This window comes from Pelophylax lessonae (assembly GCF_965119305.1).
Source record: "Pelophylax lessonae genome assembly, chromosome: 5".
Classification (NCBI taxonomy): Eukaryota; Metazoa; Chordata; class Amphibia; order Anura; family Ranidae; genus Pelophylax; species Pelophylax lessonae.
The window spans coordinates 534,120,403-534,132,700 of NC_138772.1; the positions used below are offsets into that span (position 1 = coordinate 534,120,403).

The 12,298-nt window shown below is 41.4% G+C and overlaps 1 protein-coding gene across 1 annotated transcript in view; it reads left to right on the top strand.

Annotated features, from left to right (window-relative positions):
* KHDRBS3 (KH RNA binding domain containing, signal transduction associated 3) overlaps positions 1–12,298 on the top strand; it is a 192,931-nt gene that overhangs the window by 153,407 nt on the left and 27,226 nt on the right. Inside the window, exon 7 of the mRNA XM_082258238.1 lies at positions 11,664–11,850. Coding sequence (XP_082114364.1) covers positions 11,664–11,850 — 187 coding nt within the window. The remainder of the gene's footprint in view (positions 1–11,663; positions 11,851–12,298) is intronic.

Below are 12,298 nucleotides of genomic sequence, written 5' to 3' on the forward strand. Positions count from 1 at the left end.
GATAAATGACCTCATGAGAAAACGCGGTAGTTACTGAACAATCGAAAAAATACCGCATTTGCTATTTAATGCTAAACTCTTGGTGAATTGAACTTTCACAATTGATTTTCCACATGCATTATTTTATTGAATTGACCCCTTTGTGAAGGTCCTCGGTCAGGATAGAGAGAAGAGTCCTCGTTCACTTCAGCTCCTTTAGGATATCCTATGCCATCCCATGCCTATCCAAGTTCTGCTCAGCAATAGCATTGTATTTGTTGTCATAAGCGCAGTCACCTTATAATTTAAGCACTTTAAGGGCAACCCGCTGGTTCTATTAGATTGTGGATTTAGTCATGTCAACAATGTAATTTTATTTTTATTTTTATTTACCTACCTGAAGTGATTTAATTGATTCACATTTGATTTTTGGAAGCATTTAGCACTATGTATTAATAATTTGAGCGCTGTCTCCCCATCACTACAATTTTCACAACCCACTGTTGTTTTGACTAGCAGCTCATTTTTTCTTTCTTTTCACATTTTGTACATATATATAATTTTATTTGGTCACAATACCTAGGCGTGATCACGTGAGTATTTATTACTCATATATTCTTTCTAATAGAAATACAAAGGATACCCCTAGAATATATTATTGAGCCAGTGGAGAAATGTATGCCTGTATGCCTGGCTGTGTGTGTTTTAAGTGAGGATATGGGACCATTCATACCAGCGACACCTGTAGTGCTACACCTGTCTTGGGGTGACAATTCTCTCTCACTTGACAGTATCTATAGATGAGCATTGTTGTCACACTAGGACAGGACTACAGATTACAACCCCTCCTATTCACCATATTATAAGGAAGTGTTCTGTAGTCCACAAACAGAACTTGAAACAACATACAAGTTTGTATGTTTACATACACTTTAACTGAATGCGCTGAGTTTGTATTTATTTGGCTGTGCACTACCTGACCTTTTTATTACCCAAGTTGTGTGGCATTCTAGTTTGTGCATTGACTGAAATGTCTATCGATTGACCCAACTATTAACCACTTAAGCCCCGGAAGATTTTACCCCCTTCCTGACCAGGGGGCATTTTGCGATTCCGCACTGCGTGACTTTAACGGGCAATTGCGCGGTCGTGCCTAAACGTACCTTAACGAATTTGACGTCCTTTTTTTCCCACAAACAGAGCTTTCTTTTGGTGGTATTTGATCACCTGTGTGATTTTTTGATCATGCGCTATAAACAAAAAAAGAGCGACAATTTTGCAAAAATAACAATATTTTTCACATTTTTTTATATGAAATTCCCCAAAAAAAAATGTAAAAATCAAAATTTTTTAAAATTTTCGGCCAATTTGTTTTATGCTACATATGTTTGGTAAAAAAAACCGCAAAAAGCGTATTTTGATTGGTTTGCGCAAAAGTTATCGCGTTTACTAACAAAGGGAAGGATTTTTGTCATTTTTGTTGTTTTTTTTTTTTAATGCTTAATGGCGGCGATCTGCGTAATGCGTAATGGCGGCGATTTTTTTGCGGTACTGCGACATTGGGGCGGACAGATCGGGCGGACAGATCGGACCCTTGACTGACATTTTTGACACTTTTGGGGTTACCAGTGACATTAATGCAGTAATCAGTGCTATAGCTATGCACTATTACTGTAAAATGACACTGGTAGTGAAGGGGTTAACTTTATTTGAGAGGGAGGGGCTGTGTGTGTCCCTAGGGGCGTTATTCTAACTGTGATTGGCTGTGGCTTGAAGTGTAGGAACAATGATCAATGGGTCCGCCGCTCACACGCGCGGGGGGGCCCGTGACCGCGCGGGAGCGCGCCTCCGGCGGCGCGCTCGCTCCGGCGGCGCGCTCGCTCCCCAGAGCCTCACAGGCTAGTGATGTACCGGTACGTCACTTTGCCTGCGAGGGGCTGACCGCCGCAGTATATGTACTTGCGGCGGTCGGCAAGTGGTTAAGGCTGATGTCACTTAGAGTGTGGACATGAGTAATTGTTCTTAATAGATGAGCAATGTGTGAGTCTGAAACAATAACAGCATTAAACATTGCACTTTGCCATTATTGGAGCATGCAGTAATAATGGGAGGGAACTGGTATCTTTTCATAATTGTATGATAAGAGGAAAATATTTAGTAGTGCATAAGGGCAGACATACATGGGCTCCATTAGGACAGACTTAGTACATCTGTGTATATATATATATATATATATATATATATATATATATATATATATATATATATATATATATATATATATATATATATATATATCTTCTTTTTTCTTTTTTTTTTTTTTTACTTCATAGAAGTCTACAACAGATGTATGTAGCTTGGAATACATATCCTCCTAATATTAGTCTGTATTTATAATAAAACAGCAAACCTTGACATATAGTTGGCCAGGGACAGAAATTATGGTTTTCCAGGCTCTGCTCCCTATCCTACAATGAGAAATGAACCTATTTTTGGAAGGAATTTGACTTAGGGATACTTACCTACTTGCTTGCTGTGTGAGCCCATTCAACTGGTCTCAATGTATACAAAGGATCTGAACACTGATGGGACCAGTACCCCTCTAAATCAACTGACCAGTGTGTATACCCTTTGACACCAGGAGTAGAGCTGTGACATTTTGGCGCCCAACGTGTGGCCTGATGTTGATGGTGTTGGTGTGAGCCCATTCAGCTGGTCTCAATGTATACCAAGGATCATAACACTGATGGGACAAGTACCCCTCTAAATCAACTGACCAATGTGTACACCCTTTGACACCAGGAGTAGAGCTGTGACATTTTGGCGCCCAACGTGTGGCCTGATGTTGATGGTGTTGGTCATTTAGAATATGCAGTTCAGTTTTGGGCACCAGTTCACACAAAATATATTGCGGAAATAGAGAAAGAGGAGCTTAAGGGGGATATGATCCACATGTATAAATACATAAGTTGTCCATATAGTGAACTTGGTGTTGAGTTGTTCATGTTAAGGTCATCACAGAGGCCAAGGGGGCATTCTTTACGTCTGGAGGTAAAAGAGATTTATCTTCCAAATATGGAAAGGCTTCCTCACAGTGAGCTATTCAAATGTGGATTAGACTCCCCCAAGAGCTGGTTCTGGCAAGCTCAGTAGATTGCTTTAAAAAGGCCTGGATTCTTTCCTAAATGTACACAATATACAGTAACTGGGTACTAATATTTACCAGTAAAGTTGATCCAGGGAATATCTGATTGCCTCTTGGGGGATTGGGAAGGATTATTTTTTTCCCCTGCTGGAGCCAATAGGATCATGCTTTATTGTCTTGTTTTTTTTTTGCCTTCCTCTGGATCAACTGTGGGTATAGGATTGTGTAAATTGAGGTTTTTGATTTGTATGTGTGTGTGCTTAAAGGGGTTGTAAAGGTTCCAATTTTTTTAAATAAAAAAAAAAGCAAACATGGTATACTTACCTGTTCTGTGCTTGGGTACCTGGGTTTTTCATGGAACAGCCCTAAACCTCCTCTTCTGGGGTACCCCATTGGCCCTCCTGGCTCCTCCCCTTTATTGGGTGCCCCCATGGAGAGCCGCTTTCCATAGGGGTACCCATGCAAGCATCCTCCCAAGGCCCCGTCTCCCTTCCCTGTGTCGCTGAATTTGAATGGCTCCTGCTACTATCAATTTATCCAATGAGGCGAGAGAAAGCGGCTGTAGCCACTGGGCTCGTGCTCATAGAATGCATTAAGGTGAAAAACCTTGAAACTTTACAATCCCTTTCTTTTCTTCTTTTTTTTTTTTATCTCTGGGTTGAACTGGATCGACTTGTGTCTTTTTTCAATCTGACTAACTATGTAACTATGTAACTGCTGCTAACAATAACAGCTGAAAAACTTTGTAGGGCCTTTTTACAGCACAGGATATTGTGAACTAATATACTGTATGGATTTCATAAAATATCAGCTGTTTTTCCCCTTCTGGTGGTAACGGCTGCCAGAAATGATCACCTCTGCTAACCAGACTAGTGATCCCTGCTTCTATACAGTTATCTATGAAGAGTTCTGTGCTCTGACATGGCTTGCACTCACGCTGCAGCAAACTGTTCTGGGCCACAAGTGAATTTTGCCCGGAATAACCTCTTCTAAGTGGTCCTGGGCACAGTGTGCATAACCAATCCTTGGCACAGTTCAGAGCAATCACACTACACAAACGAACTGGACCAAGGGAGTGGACTGCACCTGGGACCAGTTAAAAAATGCCAGTGTGAGTGCACGCTTAGAACCAAGTTAGAGAAAAAGTTGAAGTCCAGGATTTTATTGACTGCTCTGCAGTGTTGGCTTCTGTCTCAAGAAATAAGAGCACATGACCTGGAATAGTCTACTATCTGACTGTGCAGAAGTAGATCTCTACAGCAGGCATGTCAATACAGTAGAGTATCCAAAATAAGACCGCACTCAAGGCAAAAGATGAAATCAATGATGTCCTTTATTCCTCATGGATAAATTTGCACAGACAGTGCATGACAGACATGTCAGGTTGACGCGTTTCACGATACTGATGATCGCTTACTCATGAGTAGTACGATCGGACATCATTGATTTCATCTTTTGCCTTGAGTGCGGTCTTACTTTTGGATACTCTATTACTACGGATGATGGATCTGACCTGCACCAGGCTCAACATTACACCTGAGAGGCTTTTCTCTGTTTGACTTCATGTCAATACAGTACTCGTGCACCTCCTTTGCAGCCAGCATTGGTTAAGATGAAATTTTGAAGGATACCCCTGCTGTTGATAAATGCTACAATTCCTTCTGACATTTCGCATCTCAATGCTTAAAATGTTACAAAACACACAATAGTAAAATCAGTCTGTATATGCAGCAAAGCATGCTTATTGTATTCACAGTGGAACCTAAGGGGTTAATGCTGTGTGTAAAAAGGCTGTGGGATTCTGTCTCTGTGATCCTCCTCTTCTTTAACTGACTCCAACCCATCTCGTGCCTTTGGAGTCAGGCTGCACATGCTCAGTTCGGTGTGTATTGCTAGAAAGTTTTTTTTTTTCTTGGAAGGGTGCATGTGATCAGCACAGGGCCAATCAGCACTGTCTAGACAGAGGGCCAGGGGAGAATAAAAACTCATATAAGCTTAAGCAGACACTTATAAAAGAAACAAGACTGCTATATACAGGTATTTAGCAGTTTATATTTACTAAAATAATTGAATTTTCATATTCTGTGTACTGTGGGAGAGCAGATATAGTGAATGCAGGCTCCTGGGTTTGATAACACTTTAAAGAAATGTTTAAATGCTCTTTTTCCTGGAATAACGGTTGTTAGATGCAGTTATTGCTATACCATTAAGTGCTAGAGTGTCATAACTCTTTTAATGGAATCAAGTGCTGTGGCCCCTTGAAAAATAATCTGCTTAGTTTGACCCACTGTTTTATTTCAGTTTGAAATGCCAACTATGCAGCCATTTTTATCTCACTGACCAGGGGATTAATAAAAGGGCCCTCCAATTGCATTTCAATATTGTTCAAAACTGTTTGCTTTTGACCTCCCCACTGTTATATGAGCTGGATTGTTGGCTCAATACTATTGAAGATATTGATGAAGGTTGTTGGTCTAGTGCAGTGTTTCTCAACTCCGGTCCTCAAGGCACACTAACAGGCCAGGTTTGCAAGAAAACCGAAATAAATCACAGGTGATATCATTTGCTGCTCAGTGATTGCAGTACTCTAGTCTGCATCTCCCCAAGGTAATACCTGAAATCTGGCCTGTTAGTGGGTCCTGAGGACCAGAGTTGAGAAACACTGGTCTAGTGATACATCAAGCTGTTTTAAAGGGTACTGCTTATTTAAATTAAAGATAAATTACCCTTCTGCTCTGCATATTTAAAATTGGTTTCCTGTTGCTGACTGCTTTGTGTAGTTTGCCTCATATTGTTAAATTCTTCTAAGGAATTATACATTTTGATGTTTGCATTGTCCTCGTTGGGTTGTTCTCCCTATGGAAAGGTTCTTAGATATGAGATATGTGACCTCCATCATATGGTAGTGCTTGGGCCTGAGCAGTTAATCTCCAGGACCAAACACTGTCACATGGTCAGGAGCAGCTGGGTCGACTCCAACACCATCAGGTACCTGAGCTGGATTTGAGGGAGCATGAGTGGGTTAGTATATCTTTCTTGGGTGGGCTCAGGAGGTACTCTATATAGTAGGCTGAAGAGGCATTAACTACACTGCCTGGCCAAAAAAAAAGGCACACATGTTGGACCGCCTTTAGCTTTGATTATGGCACGCATTTGCTGTAGAATTGTTTCAATTAATGTCATACAGGGGCCAAAATGCCTTCACATAAAGCCAGGGGAGGAAGAGATACTTAGCTAAATAATATTAAAAATGAGTTCCAGCATTGTGGACCAATGAGGTGCTTGACCACATACAGGATGGCATGGTGCTCACAAAGCTTGAGGAGAGAATACATAAAGGGAATCAACTCGGTAAAGGAGGAGAGCCTATTTAAAAGAAGAAAAACTACCACAAGAGGACACATTTTTAAATTAGAGGGGCAAAGGTTTAAAAGTAATATGAGGAAGTATTACTTTACTGAGAGAGTAGTGGATGCATGGAATAACCTTCCTGCAGAAGTGGTAGCTGCAAATACAGTGAAGGAGTTTAAGCATGCATGGGATAGGCATAAGGCTATCCTTCATATAAGATAGGGCCAGGGACTATTCATAGGATTCAGATATATTGGGCAGACTAGATGGGCCAAATGGTTCTTATCTGCCGACACATTCTATGTTTCTATGTTTCTATGACATTCTTACATGGAAAGTGCCATGTTAAATGGGTAATCCAGGGCCCTGGCCAACTGCAATGGTAACACCACTGCTGTTCCTGGCTACAATGCCATGACCAGTTAGAACCCCAAATCACCCACATAACATGATCATTTCTTCAATATTGTAAGCATGCCATGCTGTCCTGGGTCCTTATGACCACCTTGTTGCCCTGCACGTGTCTGGAAGATTTTAATCCCTTCATGACTTATTCAGCACTGCACTACTGTAACAGTCATGCAACACTGTATCCAAACAAAATTATTTTTTTTTTCCACACAAATAGAGCTTTCTTTTGATAGTATTTGATCACCACTGGGTTTTCTTTTTTTTTTTTTTTTTGCAATATAAAAAATACTTTTTTTTTTTTTTTTTAAAATAAACCTATATTTTTTACTTGTTTCTATAAAACATATCCATTAGAAAAATAAATAAATCTTCATAAATTTTGGGCAAAATGTATTCTGCTACATGTCTTTCCTAAAAAAAAAAAAAAAAAAAAGTCCCAATAAGTGTATATTGATTGGTTTGCATGAAAGTTAGGGTGCCTACAAACTAAGGTGTATATGTACTGGAATTTTTATTTTTTTTATACTACTAATAGTGACAATCAGTGATTTATAATGAGACTGCAAATGTACGGCAGGCAATCTGACATTAACTGATGCTGGGGGGGGGCTGACTGACTAGCTGCCACTGACCTGACCAGTGACATTAATACAGTGATTAGTAGTAAAACTATACACTGTCACTGTACTAATGGCACTGGCTGGGAAGGGATTGACATCTGGGGCAATCAAGGGGTTAAATGTGTGCCTACCTATGTTTAATGTGTGTAAAATATATTGCTTCTACAATTAGATCTCTCAGTTTCTCATCTCTGCTTTGCAGGGATGAGAAACTGACAGACCGTTCTCTCTGTACAGAGCCCTGTGTTGTTTACCAACACAGAGCCCTGGGCTGTGATTGTACACAGTCAATCAGCAGGTCCTGGCCATGAATCATTAGCTGGGACTTGCTGACAGGCTTCCGGTGTGTACAATCACAGCGGGTGCTGGGCAGGGGGCACATGCAACACCCGGAAGTGGTACGTCACTTTGCCTACAACAGCAGCTCGTCCGCAGTACATTGTGGGCGGGCGGTCTGCAAGTGGATATGGAATAAGTAATATTCACACTGTTATCAAAACATTTTTATGCCATATGATTTTACTTTATAACAGTAAAGATGCATTGGTTGGGGGGGGGGGGGGTTACTAAAACTGGAGCATGAAAAATCTGGCCCAGCTGTGCATAGAAACCAATCAGATTCCAGGTTAATAAACAAGCTAACGTTAGAAGTCGATTGGCTGCCATGCACAGCTGCACCTGATTTTGCACTCTCCAGTTTTAGTAAATCACCCCCAAATGTTTTATACATATGAAGTTGTCTGTACAAAGGTCTCAAAAGTCCCACATACTCCCATAAGTATCTTGTGCAACATTTTTCCAGGGGATGTTGGAATGGATCTAGAGCCATAAGTCATGCCTTACATACAGTAGCTATATTAGCTGTAATGTCTGACAATCTCTGGAGAATTCCAGAAATGTCCACCACCCTCCCATGGTATCTACACATGTACAATGTTTTCAACATGACATCAAAAAAGCTTTTTTGTAAACAGGTTTTCTAAAAGTGGAAGGCTTGTTTTGATGGAGAACAATTCCGGAGGTCTCCATGGAATCTATTTGTTCCCACCCTTAGAGCGTGTGTGTGTACGTGTTTATCCCAAGAATAACATGAAATGATGGTGGCTCTTACAAAGCAATGATGCAATTTCAGTAGCTTCTTTTGACAGATGATTTATACATAAAATTTAAGGATATGGCAAGTCAACGGCTAATGAAAAATCAAATTAAAAATGATTAAAGCTGAAGTTAATTCTGCTCATATTTTGCCTCCCCTAGTTCCTTCTACTTCCACATCAATATAAAATTTTCTGAACTTAATGAATTTTTTAAATAAACTTTTCCATTTTTCATTACGTCCCTTAATTTAGACCCAGTGATGGCATTCCTGGGCTTTTCTATGAAATGCAGCCAGATCATAGCTGGTGGGAAGTGCTGACAGGTTGCTTTACATAACTTCCTGAAAACATCACAACACCCTGCCTCAGTACTCCTCTCGAGAACCCCCAGTCCTAATGCAAGAGGTTCTTGGAAAGAGCTATAAAAAAATCCAAAATGCTTTGATGAGTAGATGTCAGGCTGGAGGTGTGGGTGTTCCTAAGCAAACTGAGTTTTCATGTACACTACCCATGGTAAAGCCCACACGTGATCATGTGCCTCCAGTGTTGAAAGAATGGTGGCCACACCAAGCTAGAGACCTCCTGTGTTCACAATGCAGCAGGTCAACTGCTCGACATGGGACCCAGAAGCTAGTGGGGATCACAGGAATAGTGGTTTAGTAGCTACTACAGTGATTTACAGCTTTGATGGGAATCCCACAGGTATGGCATATGCATACTTACATTGGTCATGCATACTTACATTGGTCCATGCTGGACCAATGTAACTATGTAAAAGCTGCCATACTTGGACTTCATCTTTGAGATGTAAGTTTAGTGTGGAAGGGATATAGGTCTCATTCCATTAGTGGTTGAAAGTCTGATGAACAGGGTATAGTGACAAAGGATGTTCCTGTGAACATCACTGGGTATTCTGGCAAGTTTAGGCAAAGAGGAAAGTTTCCCCACCCATCCACTCTTGCTTTGGGGTTCATTGGAAGTCAGGGGTTGGTAAGAGGAAAAAAAAAATATTGTCACAAAATTTTTCTGGGTCAGGGGGTCGTTAGGTGATCAATACATTGTTACATTGTTACAAACTATGGGCCCATCGGGAGTGTGATCCTTCAACTTCCTTGTTTATTGGTGGTTCTACCAAGAGTTTGCTTCCCTGGAAAAAAAAAGTAAGAAGTGTTTGATAATGTCTTTGAGACAGTGGGGGATTGGCTGAGAACATGGGCCATTCTAGTTATACATTTTGCCTTTAAGGACAATGACTCCCTCCTTGTTGGATTGTCAAAACTGTTTATTGTTTGTTTGTGACAAAGGTTGTTCCTGTGAATACCGTCGGGTATTCTGGAAAGTTTAGGCAGAGGAAAGTTTCCCCACCCATCCATGCTTATTTTGAGGTTTATTGGAACTCAAGGGTTGGTAGGAGGTTAAAAAAAGAGGTTTGTCACAGCATTTTTCTGGCTCAGGAAGTCTTTGTGTGATCAATGAATTGTTGCATTGTTATAAACTAGGGGCCCATTGGGGGTATGATCCTTCAACTTCCATGGTTATTAGTGTTTCTTCCAAGAGTTTGCTTCCCTGTAAAAAAGTAAGATGGATGCATGGTTGAGGATATGGGCAATTCTAGTTATAAAGTATGCCTTTATAGACACCAAATGACTCCCTAAGTCCCAGTTCACACTGGGGCAACCTGTGAGGCGACCTGGTCGCCTCACAGGTCGCCGTAGGTCGCCTTCCATAGGGAAGCTGCGGACCCGTTCTAATAGGAGCGACACAAGTCGCTTTGACTTAGAAAAAGGGTCCGGAGCTTCTTTGGGGCGACCCGGAGCGACCGTCATAGACTTCAATGTTATGAAGTCCGTGCCGGCCCCTCGGAGGTCGCCCCTGGAAGTCGGATCGCCCCAGTGTGAATGGGGCCTCATTGTTGCATTGTCAAAATGGTTTATTGTTTGTTTATGTTTATGATATTTTATGTTCTTTATTTTGTTCTTTTGGTTTGTAAATGAAGAGTCTGTTGAGGCCATTTAGACCTATAATCCTTGCCATTATTGGAAGGACCTAGATTGATGAATCATTTAGTCATGGTTAATCATCATTGTATGCTACTTTATACATACTATAAATTTATCTACCAAACACCAATCATTTCACTAGATTCCACTAGCTCAACGTATACATTTAAAAATACTAACCATCCACATTTCTGCTCCCAGCTACATAACCAAATTCATCTTAAGATATTGCCCAAATTGCCCACTCCCCTCCTTCAAAGACCTCTTGTTCTCTTCCTCCCTTGCTACCTACTCTCATGTTCACTTCCAGGAGTTCTCCAGAACGTCCCCTATCTACTGGAACAACCCCAGTGTGTCTGGTTAGCCCTCTGTCCACCTTTAGGCCCCTTTCACACTCATGTGACCTTAAAGCTAATTTTTTGCCACGATTTTGACGCAAGTTTGACTAGACTTGAAGCAATGCCTGTCTTTGGAATTTAAAATGCATTAAAATTGACCTAAAGTAGTGCAGGAACTACTTTGAAGTCGTTGTGAAGTCGCACAGATATGAACAGTACTCTCTGGAAATCATGGAGTACGACTTGTCATGAGACTTTGCAGTCCCAAGTCGCAGGACAAGTCGCACTAGTGTGAAAGGGGCCTTAGGCGATCCCTGAAAACCAAATTTTTTCAGGGAAACTTACCCCACCTCCACCTAAAAACTGTACTTCAGCCACCTCCGTCAGCTCATCCCTCACAACTATTACCTTTTGTACCGCTTACCCCTCCCATTCGATTGTAAGCTCCATGTGCAAGGCCCTACTATTCCTTCTCTATTGAACTATATTGTAATTGTACTGTCTCCATTTACATTGCAAAGGGCTGCACAAACTGCTGATGCTATATTCAGTAAGTCCTGTATAATAATATTAATGGCTCTGTTGTTCACATTTATGATACATGTAGTCACTATCTTTCCAGGGCTGCTTTGTAATGCTACATTTTGTATGAATAATTATTAAAATGTTTTTAAATGACAAATAGTTACACTATATGACCTAAACTGTGAATTTATTTTCAGGAGCCGTGGAGGAGTGCCACCCGCTTCTGCAGGAGTCCCAAGAGGGGCACCGGCTCCCAGAGGAGTGACCCCTGCCAGGGTTCCATCTGTAAGAGCTCGGGGAATATTGGCCACACGAGCAAGAGGACTACCTCCTCCTGCGGGTTACCGACCCCCACCACCAGCACAGGACACGTACGGAGAATATGTAAGTATCAATCTTGTGCTTGAAAACCCCTGATGATGATGATTTTTATTTTTTGGACTATGTTGTAAGTCATCTGACTCCAAACTGTAGCTTGCAGGCAGGATGCAGCCCATGGGGCACTATTTCTTCCACTGGACACAAACAGTGAGGCATAATACCTACCACTAACACCAATGATGAGGCGCTATCCCTCCCACTGATAACAATAATGGGGCACTATTCCTCCTCCCACTGAGCACAGACGCTTGTCATTTTTTTTTTTACTCCTACTGACCACCAAGCTCAAGGCAATATTTACTTACCACTGATCCTGGGACATTTTCTACTCCCACAGGCCACAATCTGGCCCACCTAAAGCCTGGAGGACATTGCACTGGCATCCCTTCATCTGGGCTATTACTACTAGGGGCAGGAAGGTCTACCCAATCACGTGGCCACTGTGATTGGC